The sequence below is a fragment of the Strongylocentrotus purpuratus genome, unplaced genomic scaffold (genome assembly GCF_000002235.5).
Source record: "Strongylocentrotus purpuratus isolate Spur 01 unplaced genomic scaffold, Spur_5.0 spur5_scaffold_1, whole genome shotgun sequence".
Lineage (NCBI taxonomy): Eukaryota > Metazoa > Echinodermata > Echinoidea > Camarodonta > Strongylocentrotidae > Strongylocentrotus > Strongylocentrotus purpuratus.
This window is the reverse complement of record NW_022145594.1, coordinates 43,280,928-43,304,798: the sequence shown is the minus strand read 5'-3', so window position 1 is coordinate 43,304,798 and position 23,871 is coordinate 43,280,928. Positions and strand designations below refer to the sequence as shown.

Here is a 23,871-nt window from a genome sequence, read left to right as displayed (position 1 = left end):
TCCAATTTCTGCCCCCTCTCCCTTTCCATTCCTTCTCATTACCTCTGCTATATTGCTTCTCTCCATCTCTCTCTCTTTCTTCCGATTTCCATTAATTTCTGCTGGTATCTCTTACTATTTGCTCTCTCTCTAGCTCATATTGCTGTTTATTTTTGTCCAAGTATATATCTCCCTTATTTCTACACCCTTCGTTAAATCCCTCTAGGCCTACTACTCTTTCCTCTCAGTCTCTCTACAATCATTAAAGTTACTTATCTCTTTTTACCCTTTTACCGTTTCTCGTCCTCGTTCTCTTTACCCCCACCCCCAACCTCCTTCATCAGTCTTCATAACGCTATATTCAATCTGCCTTTCTGTCGTCCCTCTCCAGTTTTTCCTCAATTAATCTCCCTCCAAAGTCATCTAGCTATCACTATTTCCCGGCATGTTTTCTCCTTTGCGATTTTCTTTAAACATCCCCCTTTTGATCTCATCTTTTTCAATCCTTGTTCATCTTGGCATCTCCCTTTTCCGATCCTTTATATTTATGTTTTTCTTGCTCACTCCCTTTGAAACTAAATACTTGTGTGCGTTTGTTTCTCTCATCTCTCCTTCCCTTGCCCCTTCTTCTCTCTCCCTCTCTAGCCCTCTTTCATTCTCTCTCTTTCTCTCTCTCTCAACGTCTTCCCATGTCTCTCCTAGATTTCACATCAGTCAGTCAGATACAGAAGGTATATTTAAATCTTCCTTGTTTATTCAATTTAGAATCATGACTGCTCATGACAAACACATCAATAGGCCTTTTCTGTCATGTAACCAAATTTATACTTAAGTGCCTTGAAATTTTTGGAATTATTTTATTCACCTGTTAATAAACTAGCTAGCATTCAAATTGCATACATTAGTTGTTGCTTGGTACGACAAACATTATGGCTTGCCCTATCTAACAACACGGAATATATGGAATTTCCATTCTGGCTACTGAAATGCAATTATTTGTAACAGGTACATGAAATAATTCCTAAATTTCAAGGCACTTAAGTATAAATTTGGTTGCATCACAAAAATGGCCTATTATGACAAATAAAATATTTGTGCAGTAGATGCATATTGCTAACCCACATCTATCAATTCGAGGAAATTATCATATCATAATTAAGTAAATCACATTTGCATAGATTACCAATACATACATGTATAATTATGTATCATCCAATATACATAGAAAGACCTATTTAGTACATCCGTTTGCATGACATAATTCAGAATAAACTCACAGATCTGAGCGATTCGCAATGATTATGAAAATCAGAGTGGATTATAAAAATTTACATTACTTATTCAGAAGACGATGGTGATAAAGAGGCCAGGTAACAGAATGCTCATAAGCGTATTTAGTGTCTACGTTTGTATCTTATAGGCCAATCAGAAATGCAAACTTACTAAAATATTAAACATATTTACAAGGCAGTATGGCAAACATATACAAGTTCAAAATATACATGTATCATAACATCCATTGCATAATCATAAACATAATGATGCAAAGAAACGCCGGAAAAACGTATCATCAATATTATTGAAATCCAGTACTCAATACAATTAGAACAAACATGTATCGTACAATTATAACAGCATATTTACACAAACACTGGGGTGATGTAAAGAAAATCCGGGAAAATATTTCCTCAACTGGATTCATTATATAGTACTGGTGGATGTACATGTAGTTATAACATGCATAAACAATAAAAGTAAATATATTTCTCTTTAGTATGTTAGATAAATCTAGTCATCTGATTTTGGAGTCGTGATTTTAGCCATGCCCGCCTAACGGTCAATAGTTTAAGAGAAAGATGCCCGTTGCCCCAGCATGTTTACAAAAAAACTGGAGTGATGTGAAGAAAATCCTGGAAAATATTTCCTTAAATGGATTTTAAAATCTAGAACTAGATGTATTTTCATATTTGCAGAATAAAAAAACAATGCATGTCAGATAAAATGTAAGTGATAACTCAGGCCTATGACAAACACCTTTATCAAGCAAAGCTAATTCTCAAGTATACCGAGTTCTATCAAGTTTGCTGACATGATAACTAGAGCAATATGGCTCTTAACATCCAAGTCACTTCTGGTAACAAATTCACAAATTATTTTAGATTCTCCTTAGTTATATTTTTATTCAACATGTGCAATGACATCAACTTAAATACAGTGACATTTTGATAAGTAATTTGAGATGTATCGAGTATTTTCAAAAATATTTTCCATACTACATACCCCCTTCCTGCATAAAACAAATACACAATGGGCTATTGATGCAACTCTGTTTTGGGCTTATTGAGTACACATTCACATAAGGTATCCTATTATTGCATCACTTTCTACATTATTAGGCCTTTCACATTATTTGAACATTGTGACAATATTATGTTCTCTTTCTCGTAAAATTCATACACCAACACTAAATAGTGGACTCTACTCTCCATGGTGAAAAAGAGAACTTTGTACAAATATTCGAACATTTGGAAACATCGCCAAAAATTATCCCTTTTTATCCCCGATGTGTTGCTATCATTTGAGGGCTTGAAACCAAGAGGCACCTGGGACACATGGTCACCCAAAATCTAGGTCTGGACCATTGAATTTGGAAGTTCCTACTTAGGGCTCATGCATACAGACTGTAAAAAGTTAAATCTCGACGTCTTTTCCAACAAAAGTTAGTGTGAAGCCCTGTATCATGCATACACAGAGACATGATGAAGTGTTACTAGTGGGACACTGTCTTACTCTTCCGATACCATATCAACTAGACTTCATACTTTGACTGCTTCTCTGGAATTTCAGGATCATCCTGTGGAGCTCTTGACTGAGTAGAAGGAGCATGCCTCTTATAATGCCTGCTCCGACTGTTACTACCTTCTCTGTGTGTCTGAGATACAGTATCTGATGTATTGCCAACATAAAAGTCTTGATCTCTACCAGTACTGCTTGTACTTTGGAATGGAGACAAAAAGCTGGTTGAATGTGATACCTGACTGGAAGAACCTTGTCTACTTGAAGAACTTGTTCTTTTCCGTTCACTTGGTCGATCTTGGGAAGCTAAATGGAATCCTGTAGTGGAGTAATCCTGAATAGGCTGAGCTCTGCTATATCTTGCCTGCTCTACAATCATTGGTTGGACTGGTGTATCTGAAATGTGCCGTCTCGACATGGCAGGTTGATGATATCCAGAGACTGGAGGGTTACACAACAAAGCAGAGCTGGATGTAGAGGCATGGTAGGATTGAGTGTAGTGATCCTGATTTGACCAAGGCATGGTGTTACGTGTAGCACCTGTGCTCTTATGAACCGGTGGTTGATACTGTGTTGGTAAAAGGTACCCTGCGAACATGGCAGGTTGATCATGTCTTGAGACCGGAGGGTGAAGAGACGGAGTAGAACTTGACATAATGGGCTGGTAGGTAGGATTGAAGTAAGCCTCTCTATACTCAGGACTGTAATAATAACCACTGAATGGCTCATTTGGAGCAGGGGTGTGGTACCCAGCAAACATGCCTGATTGGAGATTGGAAGGCATAAATTGGGGCTGACTAGGCCCAGGATTCCGGGGTAGTGCATTATTCTCTGAAGAGACAGGCCAAAAACTAGACTGAGTCCTCAATGTACGTGGCTGTTGCAAAGGTTGCCCCACATTGACATTGTCCTGAGACTCTTGCAAGACTGGAATATTAGCACCTAACCCCCTTGGTAGGGTGTCTGAGGTACCACTGATGTTGGCACGTACCGAGTTCACACGACTAGTGCTTGCCATGGTTTCTTGGTACATTGCTCTTGATTGCTCTGATGAGACATTTCTTGTGTTGTATGTGTTGCCATGATAACTGCCTCTTAATGGTTGGCCAGGTGACGTCAATATAGGCTGATCAGGAATGTAAGGAGTGCTGGGAAACTGAACAACGTCAGAGTTGCCCAGATCGGCCGAGTTGTCTGAGTCAGCAGAGTTGTCTGAGTCAGCAGAGTTGTCTGAGTCAGCAGAGTTGTCTGAGTCAGCAGAGTTGCCCGAGTCATTTGAGTAGCCCAAGTCAGCTGAGCCATCCGAGTCACTAGTGTTGTCCAAGTCGGCCAAGTTTTGTAAGCTGTAAAGGAAACAGATTTATTCTTATTATCTGTTTGAAAGATGAGAAATAAAAAATCGAACTGCTATTGGTAATACTGAAAGTACCAGTCTCAAGAAACATTTTGATCAATGAATGAAGAAGAAGAAAAAAAATATCAAGAACACACACAAAACAAGGGAAACGCTCTCAGCATCACGCAATTCGATATCATGAAAAATTGAGATTGGGACATTATTTATAGGCAGGGTGGCCTATAACCAGACCCCCCCCCCCAAAAAAAAAAAAAAAAAAAAAATCCTTTAAATATAATCAGCATTTTGAAGTGAATATTCACTAAGAATCATCACAAGAATTATTTACTATTATTTGTACCAAGATTGATAACTTTAATGAAATATGAACAAATACGGTAACACAAAATTGATGTAATAATTCTCATATTAAGTTGTGAAAGACATAATTCAAGTCTACTGACCTAAAATGACATATGACCTTGACTTTGTGGCCTGGAATTTGTGTCATATGATTTGTGAAACTTGATAACCCTTGTGTACAAGTTTCATGGAATTTGAACAAACACTTTAGAAATTATGCTATAAATTCAAAATCTTGATGTTGATGCCACAACAAAGTCTAAGTTTGCAGACCTGAAATGACATTTGACCTTGACACCTAAAAGACTAATCACATGATTGGTGATACTTGATAAATCATAACCCTTATTTTCACGTTTCATGAAATAGGAATGTATACTTTCAAATTTATGATAAAAATTCAAAATCTTAACCCGATGCCACAACAAAGTCCAAGTTTGTTGACCGGAAATGACCTTTGACCTTGACTTAGTGACCTGAAATTCTCCTCACAGGATCGGAGATACTTAATAACCATTAAGTTCAAGTTTCATTGAATAAGAATTTATACTTTCAAAATTATATTAAAAATTCAAAAATTTAACCTTGGTTAAGTTTTTGATGTTGACGCCGCCGCCGTCACCGGAAAAGCGGCGCCTATGTCTCGCTTTTTGCTACGCAGGCGAGACAAGAAAAACGAGTACTTAAAATATCTACAAATTTAAGGTTGAAAGCACTTTACAGAGGGAATTTGTTCAATAAAGCTGTTACTGAATATTTAGTTTTGTCAGACAAGAAATCTTAAATTGTGTTAAGGTACACACAGTATCACTTTATTGCATTCTCCCAGCAGGGGTTTAAGTAATTGTATCTTTCTTAGTATTCCATTAGAGGCTCTTTATATTGTTTCTGTATTGCACTATTTATGAAAAGTATACATGCTGTTATCTCAATTTTATTTTCAAATCATATATACTGTACTGACCTTTGTGAACATGTGAGGGTGTGAAGAAATGAGTTCAAGTCAGCTTGAGCAGCTCCATTGAACCTGAAGTTTCCCTTCCTGATCTGAGGAAAACAACCCTGTAACATATAACAGCAACATTGCTTGTAAACCTTGTATCAGTTATAAGTGAGTGGATCTATTTCATTCTGGTTTGTATACCGTATTTGCCGGCGTAAAGGCCGCAGTATTTTTGGAAGAGAAAATATCAAAAAGTTGGGGTGCGGCCTTTGCGGCGAAAGAGTAAAAAAAAAATTAAAAAATTGCAAGTCAAAGACACGAATTTGAACATATGGGGCAACAATGAAAGGTGATGGACATTTCTAGAATAATTGTCTAGAGTAACACATGTCTTACCGACAATTATGTGTTTAATATATTTTTGGAATGAAGGTTTCAATCTCGTAAATAAAATTCATAACTTACCAACCAAACTCTACTGGTAGATCTAGATTTAAGTTTTTGCCATAGCTAAAGCAACCTGAATCCTCTCGCTCGCGCGAGCAAAGCTATGGCGCAATCATAGAGCTATATACTAATATATACACAAGAGAAAGGTGCAAAGGGTAGCATCAGGGACGGGATGGCCGAGCGGTCTAAGGCGGTGATTTGTGTCGCATCTACATTTGTACGGGAGGGTTCATATCCCGCCTCCGACAATTTTTTTTTAATGTCAAAATTGGAGGTGCGGCCTATGCGGCGCTGCGGCCTTATCGCCGGCAAATACAGTACCTCTCTTTAGAAATCTAGTCATCTGATTAGTCAAAATTGGAGTCGTGATTTTAGCCATGACGCCTAACGGTCAATAGTTTTTAGAAAACGCCACAGGCTGCATAACAAATTCTGCTGAAATCCCTATTGGTTTATGTGTATAAAGTTCCTTTGAGCGAGCGCGGATACAATACAGTGCAGGGTGTGTGGGATTCCCAAATGACTGTAACATTCTTTCGTGCGATGATTAATAGACAGTGTCTCAAATTTTCTAGACCTCGATATATCTATTATATGATCTACACTGTTGGTCATAAAGGTGGAATAATTATTTTTTACCACAATTTATGGAATGATGTTGACAATGATTTATTCCTCTGACACTAATGAGGATTAATGCCTCACAAAAGGGCACTAATATATCACATCGACTCGGTTTGATCCTGGGGCCTCAGTTACGAGGCCATTGCTTTGCCACTGAATCATGACTGTACGCAGCGGGGGCTAGCGTATGGGCAGCCCCCACTAATAAAAAATAAATAAATAAAATGCAACAAATTATCAATAATTCATTGCATTTTCCCACGGTCCCCAACAGGAAAAAATTCCTCTGTACGGCCATGCATTATGGTTCATGGCATGGCCACACAGAGAATGTTTGTATGTTGGGGATCAAATTTTTCAAAAATCGGACCTACGGTTACAGAGTTACGTGACCTTTTGTCATAACCTAAAAAAAACAAAAAGAAAAACAAAAGAAATTATCAAAGCAATAGATAACATAAGGAAAAACCTGGCTCTTCCAAATTTTGTTGTCATATATTCTTTAATTCATTTGGAGTAATAATACATGTTGTGAAAACGAATGTTTAAATATGAAGAATGTATGATTTATGGGTAACAAGGGAAACGCTCTCGGCGGTCTCGCCTGCATAACGCAATTCAATATGATAAACCAGAACGTCAATGACGTAGCGCTCATCCGCATCCTGCAACAACAAATTTATGTGATACACTTTTGAACTGGTCAAAAAATAAAAATTTGATGCCCTGGAACAAGGCTGGAAGGGACATAATTTCATTTCATTTGCATAAAGTACCATAAATAATCAATGGGGCAAAATCTCACAATTCTGTGTAGAAGTTTAGTGTTCCAAATTTAGCTCTACCAGATAAGGGAAACCAAATCAAAATCGGTCAAGAAATGAGGGAAAAGAAGCAATTTTTGTTATTTTTGGAATAAATTTGCATAAATTACCATAATTAATTAATGGAGAACAATTTCAAAATTCTGTGTAGAAATTTAGTGTACCAAAGTTAGCTCTACGATATAAAGCAAACCAAATCAAAATCGGTCGAGAAATGAAGGAGAAGAAGCCTTTTTTGTGATTTCGAATAGATTTGCATAAATTAGCATAGATAATATATTTCACGATTCTGTGTAGAATTTTAAATCCCCCTCCTAGCCCTATCATATAAAACAATCAGAATCAAAATCGGTTGAAAAATAACGAAGTAGAAGCATTTTGAAAATCTTGATGTTGATGCCACAACAAAGTATAAGTTTTTTGACCTAAAATGACCTTTGACCTTAACTTAGTGACCTGAAATTCTACTCACATGATTGGGGAGACTTGATAACCCTATAGTCCAAGTTTCATTGACTAAGAACTTATACTTTCAAAATTATATCAAAAATTCAAAAACTTAACCTTAGGTTAAGTTTTCGATGATAATGCTACAACATAGTCCAAGACTGTTGACCTGAAATGACCTTTGACCTTAACGTTGTGATCTGAAATTCTACTCACATGATTGGGTATACTTGATTACCGTAATTAACGGTGTATAAACCGCACCTTTTTGCCGCCGAAAAAAATTCAAAGTCGGGGGTGCGGTTTATACACGGTACACCTAAAAAAAAAAAAATTAAAAATTAAGTTTCGATTTATTCCCCCTCCACCTAGCGCTATGCCTGGCAATGTCTCCCAGCTCAGTAATCGGGGTGTTGACTCGCCACTAGGAAACTAGAACAACACTCAAATTTGTCTGTCATCTTGGTTTGAAAGTAATCTTTCTGATAGATCTCAATATGTAGTTTATAATAATAATTCCTCCAATTTTTCTTCTATTACATGGTGTACCACAAGGTTCTATCTTAGGTCCCCTACTGTTTTTTAATTTACATTACCGGTAATGATCTTACACCAACAACAAAAATCTCGGCAAAAATAAGAAGAGGGGTGCGGTTGATACACGAGGGCGGTTTATACAACGTTAATTACGGTACCCTATAGTCAAAGTTTCATTGACTAAGAACTTATACTTTCAAAATTATACTACAATTTCAAAAACTTAACCTCAGGTTAAGTTTTTGATGTCGACGTCGTCGTCGCCGTCACCGGAAAAGCGGCGCCTATGTCTCGCTTTTTTGCTACGCAGGCGAGACAAAAATGGGTTATGACCTTAATTGCATAAATCACCATAAATATGCAAATGAGTGATTTTATCAAATACCGTAATGGAAATTACCATACACTGGACATGCATGCATATTTTCGCGGGGATCAGCCTTTTTATGGCCGAGATCTTTGGTGGGGGCCTTAAAAGACCCCCCCCCCCCTCCCAGGCTATGTAGGTTAAAAATAGCCTGGGCTATACCATGAGCTCAAAAAAGTTTACACCCAGAAAATTGTCATTTATTATAAAAGTCAGCTATGAACGAAAGGTTATCATACATGTTTTGAAAGAGTGCTATACACCAAATCGTTTGGTATCATTTTGTGTGGTATGTGTCCACGCTTGGATGAACAGGAGGCATTATTTGCGTGAGTGCAAAAATCGACGCAAAAGTATGAAAGTGACAGAATGAATTGAAAGTATCAAATGAGATACATTGCATACCGGTATGCTTTTTTAGAAGCAAAGTCACTCACAAACACACACCAACGAAAAAAATACACGGTGGCGACGGGCGATTCGCCCCCTAAACCTCTGAAATCGCCACGGTAAAAATCAAGACGAGGGCGAAAAAAGAAAAAGAAAAAAATCGATATATATTTAAAAATCGCCCCCGCCATAAATTGATATTCCCTAGGATTTAATAAATCAATTTATTGATGTGTCTGAGTGAAATCTCTGTTCCAACTACCAGCTACTTCCATCAACATTTTAAAAGTCTTGTGATTGCAGCGGTATCCGCCTAAGCTCCCAGGCGCCCAGGCCGCCAAATACGGCGAGTACACAGTAGTTTCGTGCAGATAATGCATACGCAGTTCGCACACATTCACAATACACAGAAACTAGCTCAGCTCCAGCGGCGCGCGCGCTCATAGTATAAAGCAAATAAGTATTTGCGAGTGACGAATGCTGAACTGCTAGCGACCAAATTGGTACGTAATATGTTTATTTTGTCTTTTTTCTGACCCGAATTTTGATCATGGACAATGCAATCCCATTAAAAAAAATGTTATTCCGTCTAAAATTGTGCGATTTATAAGTTAAAACCATTTAATGCGAGTAGGCCTGAGTCATGTCAGGAATTTTATAAACCGGGTCCCGACGGCCTCGCACCGATCGGGACCCGGTATCCCGAAATCAGCTCACAGGATTTGCCACTTGCCTCTATAAAAAGCGCATATCAGGAGTATGTCGCTTATAAGTGACCTTTTTTATCAATCAAATAAATCAACACATGCATACCTCGGCTCAGATCGGTATATTCTCCCATTTGACATTATTTTCATCCATGATTGGCGATGTTTAGTGCCGTTATCATGCTTCTTAAAGTTAAAAAACTGGGGCAAAAATAGAAACACAACATTCGAGCGGCCATTTTGATTCATGCAGGTTGAATAAATCGGGTCAAAAACTATGAATGTTAGAATTATAAAACCGCTTTCAAAAAAAATCTTCTTTACAACATACCGATTGAATAATTATTTTAAGACAAAATAAATATTTCTCTTATTTTAATCACTGCATGCTTTTTTAAAAGCTAGAAATTACTTGGTAATCAAATCAAGTTTCGATACTGATAGCTGTTGCAAGGCAAGTTCAGACTAGTCACAGAAAAAATGCGCAGTGCACTTGATTAGCTGTAATGCGTGCCAAAACGAACCTAAAAAAATTATGCGATCGTAACAAGAAATCATTCAAAACTACGAGAGTACAATTGGAAAGACAATTACTGCTCAAAATTACCATAATCAGATACATAACTTGGACAAAGAATTCAATAGTCGTCCAAGAAATGCCACAGAAATTGTGATAATCGAGGAGCAACTGGGTACATTTTTATCGAAAGGGGCCTGCTGCAGATATCTACTCGAATCCATTGTTATACTGCTTTTACCGTAGAGAGCGGTATATTGTTTCTAGCCTCGTGCTCAATTTAAACACGTAATTCTGCACGGACATCGTATCAGGCCCATTCCGATGATAATTGTACCTATAGTAACACCTTAAATATCACTATTTCTGTGGCTTTTCTTGGACAACTATTGTATTCTTCCTCCAAGCTATGTATCTGCTTAAGGTAATTTTGAGTAGTTGTCTTTCCAATTGTGCTCTCGTAGTTTTTAATGATTTTTTTCTTGTTACGATCACGTATATGTTGGGTTCGTTTTGGCACCATTACAGCTAATCAAGTGCACTGCGCATTCTTTCTGTGACTAGTCTGATCGAACTTGCCTTGCAACAGCTATCAGTTTCAAAACTTTTTGTGATTACCAAGTAATTTTCAGCTTTTAAAAGAAACATGCAGTGTTCAAAATAAAATAAAAATATTTATTTTGTCTTGTAAAAATTATTTGATCGGTATGTTGTAAAGAAGTATTTTTTAGAATGCCGATTTATTATTCGAACATTAATGTTTCTTTCAACCTGATTTATTAATCCTGCCGAGAGACCCAGCCAGTACAGTAGCTAGCTAGCTGTGCTGGCAACAACAACCCCATGCAGCGAACTGCTTTGCAACCCATATTTATAACGGCAGTTCGGATTGATTCAGGATGAGCTAGAATATTATTGGTAAAAATTAAAGTTTTAAGGTGGATTCATTTTAGTGGTGTGCAAAACTGCAATTTCTTACATATTTTTTTTTTTTTTCTCGGAGCGTCGGTTTCCAAAAAACGAAGTGGAAGTGGATTCAAGCGTAGTGATCAACATGAACAGTGTTTGTGTAAGAAAATTGCAGCAGGCTCATTCTGATAAAATTAAAAAATGAACCTAGTAACTCCTTGAGTATCACTATTTCTGTGGAATTTCTCAGACAACTATTGAATACTTTGTCCAAGTTATGTTTCTGTTCACCATAATGTCGAGTCGTTATCTTTTTCATTATGCTCTCAGAGTTTGAATGATATCTAGGTACGATCACGTGTTTGTTTGGGTTTGTTTCAGCATGTAATACAGCTAACGCACTACCTTTTGTGACTAGTTCAAACTTGCCTTGCAAAAGCTAAGTGTATCGAAACTTGTTGTTATTAATAAGTAAATACATTAGGCCAAGAGCATTAGTTTTAACATGGACATTTTCCATAACAAGCTGATTTTTTCAGGATAGGTCCAGGAATATGTCTAGAATAACATACTAAAAGTCCTCATGAATCCTCCTTGAGCGTTTTCCGCAATCCAAGATGGCGTCCAAAATGGCCGCCATTTCCTGAATTTCTTATAGCTTTGCAACTAGATAACCCAAATACAAAATTTAAATGTCTAAATATATGTTTTTTAGCGTAAGGAAATCATTAAAATACATGTTGATAAATTTTGAAACACACAAGTAGCAGTAAAACCACTTTAGCCCATCCCGAAATCCAAAATGGCGCCCAAAATTGCCGCCATTTCCTGTATTTCTTATAACTGTGCAACTAGATAACCCAAATACCAAATTTAATTGTCTAAATATATGTTTTTCAGCATAAGGAACTCAACCAAATACTTATTAACACAATTTAAAACACACAAGTAGCAGCAAAACCACTTGAGCCCTTCCCGAAATCTAAATTGGCACCCCCAAATGGCCACCATTTCCAATTTTATCTCATTGTATTAAAGTAGATAGGTTATGAATGCAATCAAATGTCTATACTAGAAAAGCACCATTGTAATACATATCAGTACAAATAAACCTTTCAATAACTAAATACTTCTTATGCATAAAGTATACACACACACACACACCCACCCACACCCACCCACATACACATATGGCTGCTTCCACCATCCTCAACAATAGGGACTTTTAGATTGAGTGGACGAGAACACGACGAACGCCGACTGATCATGCGTGTCAACGTACTTAACTGCCCATGTTGACTACAATTAGAAATCTTTTATATTGCACTCAATGATATACATGCATGCAGGAAGTAACACTATGAACATCACAGACAAAGAAAGAGGACAAAATATCCAGTTCCTCATTCTACCCTCAACAAAAGAACATCCCTTCACTGCTATTATGTAAAAATGTGTAGAACAGGTGATTATGCATGTGACACCTGTTCTACACATTTTTTACATAATAGCAGGGAAGGGATGTTCCTTTGTCTACCTGTGGAACTGTATATGTTATGCGCACGCGGCATAGCTAGTACCTTGAGCATGTAAAGGCGCTATATAAATATCAATATGTACTAGATTTAGGAAAATCAAGGTTGACGCATTCTCGATCATCGACTGAGACGACGTAACGCATGCGCAGTGCCTTAAAATGACGTCACACGTTGCAGTCAAAGCTGTTGACGTGCAAATCTAAAAGTCCCTAATATCAGACTGACAGTGTGCAATCATGAAGAGTATTCAACATTAGATGGAATTGAAAATGGAGACACATTAGTACCAAGGTCGCTAAAGCATTTTATACATAATGACTGTAGATAGGTGCGGTATGGATGTTGCTTTGCTGCAGCACTAGTTGGAGGTAGACTTTCTAACTGAAAGGATGAACTCAGAGAACTGCGACCAATTGCCCGTTTGTATGCAGTGTGACGGTAGTCATCAAGATATTCAAAACTGCTGGCCGCATAAAGGCTTCCCCAGCTCTTTTTTTAACCTCGTCATGGTGCTTCCACTGCGAATGTATCAAGCAAGTCATAGTCAATTTTCTTGTGGACCATATTGCCGAAACCGTATTACACCCTGTCACAGCATAAAGACACATCAGGCGATTTCTAATGACATAACCTGCGTCTATGAACAAGGGAAGGGGCACCTTAAGACACAATGCAGGCTTCAGTCATCCGCCTGGGTGGGAGTCGAACCCGGGATCTTTGGTTCGACAGACGGACGCTTTACCGACTGAGTCAACTCGCCTCCTGCATAGGTTGACAGTTGTGGCCAAACAACTGATTGCAGCAAGCGACCACCATCTTAAACAAAGAGACCATTTCTGGCAGGTTGGATTGCTTGGTGAACGAATTCAGCAGGAGACCTAGAGAACTCTTTGTTGGCTTTCGCATCACCCCACCTCTGAAAGGGAAAGTGCCTGTGTGCAAAGAACTAATCCATCTCAGTGTTGTTATTCAGGAAACGTGTGATTCTGTTGAACAGTAGTGTTGGGTTGACTTTTTAATATGTGCTTTGTCCCCTGATTTTCTCTCTCTTACTCTTGGCATCAATGGTCTTTACCTTGTCCTTACGATGTACGTAGCTTGATATCTGTAAACTTCCTTCCATGCATTTGTTTCGGATGCCGCTACTAGGCCGATTCGTACAGGTTAATGACAATTAGCAGATGAGCCAGAGACGATGCCAGTTGACAAGAAGACCAGGCAATTAGTATCAAATCCAGCAAATGATGATGTGCCTGCAACCATCAAACAAAGATACATCTATCTTTATTGTCTCTTGACCTGGTACTTTGCTGTATGTCTTTATGCTGCTCTGATGTACCAGTGTGTACTCCGGTGAACTGTTCCAGTTCATCACAGGTATGAACACAGCGAGGAAGTGCATTAACCCACTTAGCCAATGTACTGTCTGTGATTCCACGTCCACGAGTCATTTTGCTAGATGTTTTCAGCTGCCGCATCAGGAACTTTTCAATGGTCTGATCAGAGGAGTTTCCACCCCAGAATGAATCCACATGGCGGATGGTGAATTATCACTTTTCTGTGACTTGTGTATATTCATTTCCTGGCATGGTTTGCTCTAGAGCTTCCATCTGTTGTAAATATAACCTGGCAGATTTGACATAGGGAAGATGTCCAGCCTGCAGCATGGAAATTTTGTATCATTTCCCTCACACAGCTGAGATGGTCCCCTGTCCTTTCAGCTGGAATGAAACATTGCAGAAGAGACACATAATTGTCGGATATACTGCAACCAAAGTTATCCTATCCTACTTTGTCCTGCTGCCCGGCAATGAGTTGTGAAATGATCTGACTTTAACTGTTTGACACACTCCTTCTCAGGTACATCAGTCACCTTCGTGTCCTGGTTGAGGAGTGCACCATACATATTTGCTAAATGGTCCTCATCTATGCTGTCTAAGATGCCAGGTTTACCCATCAACAGGCCAATGAGGGCAGCTGAAGTAAAAATGTGAGCACGAAGAGAAGGGGAAAATGCATGACCAGATTGCATATGTATGACAGACCCTTTGGCGTACACTGTCTCCCATAGCTCTGCAAGCACACTTCCGCCCATGACGTGGCCTATATGCTGCCAAGATATGACATGAGGAGGTGAAATCCACCAAGACGGACAATTAATTTTCCTAGGTCCTGAGAAGAAGCTACAATCTCTGCTGCCTTGATGTACGAGGGCTGGTTAAATGTTTCTGCACATATTCTTAAGTTATGTTTTTCACATTGTGAATGTGCAAAGTATAGTGCCGTGTAGATGGTACTCAGATAAAAGGGGTCTAAATTTATGAAGGGCAGAGTTTCAATTCTCGTACTAGTCACTCTGCATGGCCACTTTCATGAAACCACTCCATGAAGGACATGTTGCTCAAGATGTCTATCTGTTCACGTGAGCCACACTTCCGGTGTTTATACACAGCTATTCCAACAATATTGGCGACAGAAATGACCTGGTCTACTAGCAGTGATGATACGGCATGTGCTATTGAGGTGCATTTCCTGTTTGAAACCGTGTGACTTTTGCCTTTGCGACATTGGTACTAATGTGTCTCCATTTTCAGTTCCATCTAACCCGGGCATCTGACGTTGAGTACTCTTCACGGTTGCACACTGTCAGTCTGATGTTGTTGAGGATGATGGAAGCAGCCATATGTGTGCATATGTGTGTGTGTGTATGTGGGTGGGTGTGTGTATACTTTATGTATAAGAAGTATTTAGTTATTTATTGAAAGGTTTATTTGTACTGATATGCAGAGCTGCCAACATTTGATTTGGGTAATCAGGGAGATTTCTGAGAGAGCAGCATCGAACGACTTCATTGTTGGCGGGAACCAAGAATGGCCTTTTAGTGCCCCTGGTGGGGGGGGGGGGGCAGGGGGCAGGCCCCCAAAAGCTCTTGGTTTTAAGCCTCTTTGAAACCCTTTTAGAACACATTTTTTCAATGATTTCTCAAAATGGAAGGCTTTGATATGGCACATTTTATTTGCATACAATTGATAACATATGAACTTCACATCATATTTCAGACTATGAACTCCTGTTACCTCTATTGTGAAATGGGGGATGTACTTGTGGAAGGCAAGGACTGGGGTGTGCTTGAGGGTTTTCCTTGAAGTGACTGGTAGGTTGCTTGCTTGAGTTTGCTAAGGAGGTCCTTGCTATACTCCCTTTGGTAGCATGGGACATCTGTGTTGGCAATTTTCTCTGTTAGGAGTGCTTGAAGTGTTTTCAAATTCATTGATCCCCTGAAATCAGTTTTGTTCTTCCTAACAATGCTAAAAACTCTTTCACATGAAGCATTGGAATGTGGTATCACAAGCAAAGATTTCATCACTTTGCTCAGAAGTGTGTATTTCTTTGAGCCATTGCCATCCTCCATCTTTGAAATTGCAGACCATTTCTTGTCTATTCTCTAGTTTTTGTTCAGGATCTCTGGTTCCCCTGAAAAGTCTTCAACCTGGTATTGTGCAAATTCCAGCTCAAGCTTGTCCAGGTCTCCATTCTCTGATTGTCTGTTCAAAATGCAAGGGTACTTTTCAACAAAGTATTGCACAGATGAAAATGACACGCTTTCGCGGTTTGCTTGTGTTTGTCAGATGTGATGTGGCGAAATACATCATTTCTTCCCCCACTCTTGATGGAGATATCTGCGCCGCAAACTGTACAAAATGCGTAGTATTCGCCTTTCGTAGATTTCCCAACACAAGGCCATTCCAAGTGGTAGTCATCTTTATATTTCTGATAATATTTCGACTTCGACATTGTCCTGGATGATATTTTAATACTCAAACAGAGAGCAAAATACAGCCTTGTTTTGGACAAAGTTGACTTACGCCTTCGGAAGATGCAAGTTATATCGATGCGTTCCCAACGGCAAAGGAGATCAGAAAAAAAAAGTCGGCTTCAAAATCCACTCTGCAGTAACACTGCCATGTTGGTATCAAATGATAATCCACTTAAAAATCACATCGCAAAAGTCCCCAAATCAATCCAAAAACTGATGTTGAAATGTGCAGTTTTTTGGGCCGATCGCAGCAGACAAAGTCTGCTTGTTGTATCAGTGCAACTTCTGGCTGCTCTGACGCGACCGATCGGAAACCGGCACCAACGTACCGGGACGCTACGGGGGCCGGCGAGGAAGCCGCCCGGCAGAGCAAGCAGGCGAATTGCTATCACACAAACACCACTCACATTATCACATGTTCCCAATGGTTTGTTAGATTAGCCCGCCAGTCGTTCGGCGTAACTCTCATTTATTACGCTGTTAAATAAAGTACGATATCACGGTAAATTTATATTCGACGACTGGATAACAGGAAAATTCATATTACAGAATTGCCGTGTGTTTGTATACGTACGTACGAACTCAACATGCTAGTCTTGTGAAACAGTCGTTTATGAAAATAATACAACTTAAAATCTGGAAATCCGGGAGATTTTTGCATGGGGTCGGGAAAACGGGATATTGGGTCAAAATCCGGGAGTCTCCCGCAGGATCCGGGAGACTTGGCAGCTCTGGATATGTATTTCAATGGTGCTTTTCTAGTATAGACATTTGATTGCATTCATAACTTATCTACTTTAATACAATGAGATAAAATTGGAAATGGTGGCCATTTGGGGTGCCAATTTAGATTACGGGAAGGGCTCAAGTGGTTTTACTGCTACTTGTGTGTTTTAAATTGTGTTAATAAGTATTTGGTTGAGTTCCTTATGCTGAAAAACATATATTTAGACAATTAAATTTGGTATTTGGGTTATCTAGTTGCACAGTTATAAGAAATACAGGAAATGGCGGCAATTTTGGGCGCCATTTTGGATTTCGGGATGGGCTAAAGTGGTTTAAAGCTACTTGTGTGTTTCAAAATTTATCAACATGTATTTTAATGAGTTCCTTATGCTAGAAAACATATATTTAGACATTTACATTTTGTATTTGGGTTATCTAGTTGCAAAGCTATAAGAAATTTAGGAAATGGCGGCCATTTTGGACGCCATCTTGGATTGCGGAAAACGCTCAAGGAGGATTCATGAGGACTTTTAGTATGTTATTCTAGACATATTCCCGGAGCTATCCTGAAAAAATCAGCTTGTTATGGAAAATGTCCAGGTTGAGGCCTATTTTGACCTAATGCTCTTGGCCTACATCAGGTTTTAAAAGAAACACAAGGTATTTAGTTTAAAAGAAAAATACTTTACACTACCAAACATGGATGAAAATAATTGTATATGAGATATATTCCAATATTAGCCAAGGCGTACATGCATATTCAAGGATGTGGCTGCTATAAATAATGAAATCTAACCTTGTTTATGAAAAAATTTAGATACAGTAATATATCTAGCAGATGTTTTTTGTTGTACCAATTTTACAATAAAAAAATAACGTATGAACATGTGCACCATATAATCATTACTGCCCTTTTTTCTTTCAATGACCCTCTCCATGATTAGTACACATATACCTGTATGGATGATGCCTTTGCTTTCAATGTGGAGTAGAACTCCTCATTGATATCCCTTGCAAGCAGTGTCAGGTTAGTCAGTTTCCGCATAGAACACAGTGCTTCCGCTAGGTGATGTGATGAGGCTGGTGTGAGACACCGGATAACATGAAGCTTGAGAGTCTGGACCTGCATTTTATGTGAATATTGTTTCAAAGCTCATCTATACATGGATGCACAAGAGATAAACATTAGAAACTTTTTTTGACTCACTTTTCTGTTGACTGGTAAAATTGCCTGAAGGCTAGACATGGGAGCAGCCTGTCCATAAGTATTTTCCCCTCCAATTTCCTGTCCCTTTTATACCCAGGGGCCCCCCTTTCAAAAATCGTCTGAGAAAATCTGCAGTCTCCCACGATTATGATTGGCCAAAAGTTTGTGACGTCATCAAGCCCAAAGCCCAAGATACGAGGTAACCCATTTCCAGTGGAGAAATTCATTTGTAGTGAACTAAATCTGATCATTAAAGAAGCAATATATCAGGCAACATATTTTGGATACATCTACCGCTCCAAGGTAAGTGATTCAATTAAAGAGTGAATCACCTTCGTGCATGACCATACACAATATTTCAAACACCAGGTCCCAACATAGTGAATTCTGTGTATTGCTGCAAGTCTAAAAGTAGCACTAATCAGCTAGCATTACTATGGACATTGACCACTTTAGTAAACTTCATTCATTCATCATCAGAACAAACAACTTTGCTATGCTTATCATTGCATACAAAACAAATTATCTCCTTCAAAATATTTAATCCTTACTGTACTGGGCTATTTTGAGCACCTAATGACTGGGGGGGGGGGGGGGGCCTGGGAGGCCTCCCCACCCCCCCCCCCCCCCATGATCTTGGCCGTCGAAAGTCTGAACACGAAAATTTGCATGTTTGTGGATATTTACGTTAGGAACAAGATGGTATATTTAGTTTTGACCTAATATGCAAATGTGTGTGTATATAGCCTAATTAATTATGCAAAATGCTAATTTTATGCATTTTACAGAAAACTCTACATATTTGTCTGTAGACATGTGAAGAATGTTGAAAATGTATTGAATAAATGTTTCCTTCATCTCAAATTCATGAGGTTACATTATTTTTATATTTGAAAATTCATAGGTTAATTTGCATAAATTATGAATACGCATTCATGAATATCAAATTTGGAAATATACAGAAAGCTAGAATCATTACAAAAATTGTCAGACTCCACTTTTTTAATGTTAATTGAAACTCATTAGTCGTATGAAACTTCTTTTCTAACACAAAATAGGTTTTTTTGATGTAATTAATAATGATAATTTATGCAAATTTGATGCAATTTTCAAATATTTATTTTCTTTGGTATTTTATTGTTTTTTATTTCTTATTATATATATTGTTTTATTTCTAATGTGTTCTTTTGTTCTGGAATACATCAAGTTACTTTGAGAAACGTATAAAAGCAATTTGATATCAATTCATATCTCCCACTTGGAAGAAATACATCTAAACCAGTATTCACATTTCTGCTTGTTCATGAATATATGCAATTATAGCATATTTTTGATGACATGCGCATACTAATTGTTATGTAACACCTTACAGGTATATCCTATTTCAACGAAAATGGTATCAGAATGTGCGTAAGACCCGAGGAAAAAAAGGTCATGAAACGACAATTCAAAATTCCAAGCGGTTGCAGCGCAATCTCCGAAAATGTCGAGGGGGGGGGGGGGGGACTCCCAGGCCTTCGAAAAGGTTGGATACTGTTTATTTAATCAAAATAATGTCAATCTTATACACACTTGAATTTCAACTGAATCAGCACATGTGTAGTTTGCTTTCATTCCATGTTTCACGACTATTCCGATAAATCAAGTGAATGGTCTATAAAAAAGGGTGTTTAAAAAAAAACATATACATGTGCACCATATGATCATCACTACTCCTGTCTATCAATGACCCCCATGACATTCACACTAGGACACACATACCTGTAATGACGATGCTTTTGCTTTCAATGTAGAGTAGAACTCTTCATTGAGATCTATTCCAAGTGTCAGGTCAGTCAGTTTGGGCATAGAACAAAGTGCTTCTACTAGATGATGTACTGAGGCTGGTGTGGGACACTGAACAACATGTAGCTTGAGAGTCTGGACCTGCATTGTTTGTGAATATATTCAAGTAGCTCATATATACATGCTTATGATTCATTTACTAATTTCTCACTGTATTCTTGCATTTCACACAAATTCCATTAATCACATAGTTGAATTCATAATAACATTCTCACCCAAAAAGATTAAATAGATGTTATATTCAAATTCAATTCTTGTCTATTTATAAAAGAACACACCAAAGTTACTATGGAAAGGATCATTTTAGTTATAGCATTTTTGTTATCCTTTATGTATTCTTTATAGGGCGTCTAACCTATTTGCATTGATAAGTTCTACCGGTACTCCTAATAACACTGAAATTGATAAAACCAGAAATATGCATTTGGTATTAAGGTATTAAAGGTATTCTTAACCCTGGATTTTGTGTGCACGAGACCCCTAAATTTAGGAGGTTTGTTGCTATGACAGAGTTTAGTTAATTCAAGTCTATTTTAAAATTGGCTCTTAAAAAAAAAAATCACATATTTTCCCTATCAAACAAACTTGGAAATAGTTGGATATTGCTTATTAATCAAAACAATGTAAATCTTATACACCTTGAATTTCAACTGAATCAGCACATATGTAGTGTGCTTTCATTCCATGTTTCATTACTAATGCGATATATCAAGTGAATGGCACTGTGTTTGGAAAAAACAAACGTATATGCATGCATAGCTGCCAACATTTGGAATGTGCAATTAGTAACATTTTAAAGCAAAACTGAATATGATGTGTGCGAATCGCACATCTATGTCAGACCTGCCAACCTCTGGAGTTCAAAAACTGTATTCTTTAATCCCCAAAATTGTATTTTACTCACAAAAATTGTATTACAAAAAAAAAAAAGGATCAATATATGCCTCTTACAGTTACTACATACAGGAAGAATTTGTTTTAATGGATCATTGGTTGAATATATTATGCATGATTTCGTCATGACGTGTGTGTTCAATGAACCAATTAACATCCCCAAATTGCCAATGGGAGATGCTTGTAGGATACTTTACAGGACAGAATGGGCATGTTGCTGTTGAAAATGGCACACACACACACACACACTTAATACAACAAACAAACCACACAACAAATTGTTGAAATTCGTAATAGAAGGGATATTCGTAATTTCGTAACGAGGGTGGGAAATTCGTAACAATCCCAAATTTTTCATAACAGTTGGCAGCTATGTACATGTGCACAATATCACCATTTCTGCTCTTTCTGTCTACCAATGACCCTCTCCGTGTCATTTACATTAGTACACACATACTTGTATTGATGATGCTTTTGCTTTCAATGCAGAGTAGAACTGCTCATTGAGATCCAGTCCAAGCATCATGTCAGTCAGGTTTGGCATGGAACATAATGCTTCTACTAGGTGATGTGACGAGGCTAGTGTCGGACTCTGGACAACATGAAGCTTGAGAATCTTGACCTGCATTGTTTGTGAGATAAGCTTGAGTTCTGGGGCCGTATTCTAAACCCTGTGTTATCTCTAATATTGTTGTATCTTTCAAGATAAGATAAAGTTGGTATTCTGAACATTGTTGTAACTTTTGTCGTATCTTATCTCTCATCTCTTCGGCCCCGTCTGCGCTCAAACTTTAGTGCGCTTGTAATTGAGCATATTATTAATGAAAATGTGCTTAATCCTCATTTGCATATGCACACGAGAGATAATATGACAAGATAGTTGGTATTCTGAAAATTGTTATATCTTTTATCTTCCATGGTATTTACAACAATATTTACAATAGGTAGGGTTGTTGTATCTTTCATGGTGATATAATGCTGGCAATCTTCCTTGCCCAGAACCAATTTGTGCCAATAGAGGAGTAAGAAGAAGATTATGTGTTAACCGGAGACATCACAGATGAGAACTTTCTAAGGAATTACATGCTAGGATATGACAATTTTAATGCTCATCTCTGTGATGTTTCTTAACTACTAAGTGAAAGCATGACTTGTCTTCATGATCCACGTACCACGGGGCATATGATGACGCGCATAATAAGCACTCACTTAACTAATTACGCCCAAGATTAGTATGCGCTGGGCGCATCTCTAAATGTGGCATAAAGTACTCCTATTGGTTAACCTACTTATCATGCTTATATCAAATAGATCGTGATTGGTAGGGTCCATAAAAATGGGCGTGTCAAAGATACGATAGAGGCGGTCCTTCAAGAGATAACACAGGGATGAAATGATTTTCAGAATACCAACTTACCCCAATATTAGCGTTGTATTATCTCCGGAAGATACAACAAAAGAAAACACAAAACTAACAACAATGTTCAGAATACCGCCCCCGGTAATGATAGAAAATTAATTCTCACAGAATCCAACAAAACTTGCACTGAACGTTCAAGATTACAAATTAATAACATGTGTCCAATGATTTTGGTAGAAAATGTATAGGAGCTGAGAAATTAGCATACAAAGATAAGGAAATCAAGGTAGGAAGGCCCAACACCATGTGCTTCAAACAGGCCACTATGTGCCAATGAGAGTTTGTTTTTATTTTACTGGTCAATCAATCTACTGCAGGATAAACAATCCAGAATGAATTATAGCTATTTTCTCTCGACATACAAATCCATACCAGAGCTCAAGATTAGCTTTAAAGGGCCCATGACATCGAAATACAAGTGTATTCCTGTTGGTGTGCAGTCCTGCATACATCTCATATTTTGATATGTAAACTTCTGAATTTGTTTCATAGATTTTTTAAAATATTTTTTGAGCTAACTTGAGAAAGTGGCATGTAACTTTGCCAAAGTTGACTACCTGTTACAATACCACACACAATATCAGCATTTAAGTTGCTATGTCAGACATGTCAGACTAAACTAATATTCTAGAATAGACAATCGTATGTAATTTCCCCCAGCTTAGCACATGTTCATAAAAGAATTGCATGCTTCCATACATATGTACAATACATCATCATTGCCTTTTGTCTTCCTGGTGATGTTACAGCATGTCTGACATAGCAACTTGTATGTTGCTATTGTATCATGTATTATTACAGGTGGTCAACTTCGGCAAAGATACATACCACTTTCTTAAGTTAGCTCATTGATGACTGACATCTGATGTCTCAAGGGGAATGAGATCTGGTGAAAACAAAATTGGGCTCAAAGAAAGCCAGAATGTCTGGAGACCTAAACACAAACTCCTTGTACCAGCTTAGCCGGCTGAGACCACATGCTGCCTTAACACTTTGGAGACGACGGGCTTCTACAGAAGCCGAGCGAGTTGTTAGTCTGTGACGACAGGCTTCTACAGAAGCCGGGATATATCCCTAGTATTTTGACAAAGTTTTCCAGCTTATTATTAGCTTTTATGTGCTAAAGTACTTTGAAGTATCATTTAGATATATCCATTCATCTCATCTATTAAAAGAATAATAAAGTTACGTGGAAAAAAATCGAGAAAAGGGTGATATCTTTTCAACTTTACCCT

The 23,871-nt window shown here is 38.0% G+C and overlaps 2 protein-coding genes across 2 annotated transcripts; both read right to left on the bottom strand.

Annotated features, from left to right (window-relative positions):
* Positions 1–711: 711 nt before the first annotated feature.
* Positions 712–18,399, bottom strand: LOC105446216. The gene is made up of 3 exons (XM_030978809.1): positions 18,226–18,399; positions 5,439–5,536; positions 712–4,118 (listed from the first exon to the last, which is right to left on the bottom strand). The coding sequence occupies exons 1-3, from the start codon at positions 18,397–18,399 to the stop codon at positions 2,789–2,791; spliced, it is 1,602 nt and encodes a 533-aa protein (XP_030834669.1). The 3' UTR covers positions 712–2,788.
* Positions 18,400–20,223: 1,824 nt separating this feature from the next.
* LOC115921377 lies at positions 20,224–21,852 on the bottom strand. The gene is made up of 2 exons (XM_030978808.1): positions 21,674–21,852; positions 20,224–20,403 (listed from the first exon to the last, which is right to left on the bottom strand). Exons 1-2 carry the CDS (start codon positions 21,842–21,844, stop codon positions 20,224–20,226), a joined length of 351 nt encoding a protein of 116 aa, XP_030834668.1. The 5' UTR covers positions 21,845–21,852.
* Between the last annotated feature and the right edge of the window lie 2,019 nt (positions 21,853–23,871).

Coding starts and splice junctions, on each gene's coding strand:
- LOC105446216 (XM_030978809.1), bottom strand. CDS start 18,399: ATGCAGGTCCAGACTCTCAAGCTTCATGTTATCCGGTGTCTCACACCA. Junction 5,537..18,225: donor CAAAGGCATCATCCATACAG/GTATATGTGTAC, acceptor TATATGTTACAG/GGTTGTTTTCCTCAGATCAG. Junction 4,119..5,438: donor ACCCTCACATGTTCACAAAG/GTCAGTACAGTA, acceptor TTTCCTTTACAG/CTTACAAAACTTGGCCGACT.
- LOC115921377 (XM_030978808.1), bottom strand. CDS start 21,844: ATGCAGGTCAAGATTCTCAAGCTTCATGTTGTCCAGAGTCCGACACTA. Junction 20,404..21,673: donor CAAAAGCATCATCAATACAA/GTATGTGTGTAC, acceptor CAAACAATGCAG/GTCCAGACTCTCAAGCTACA.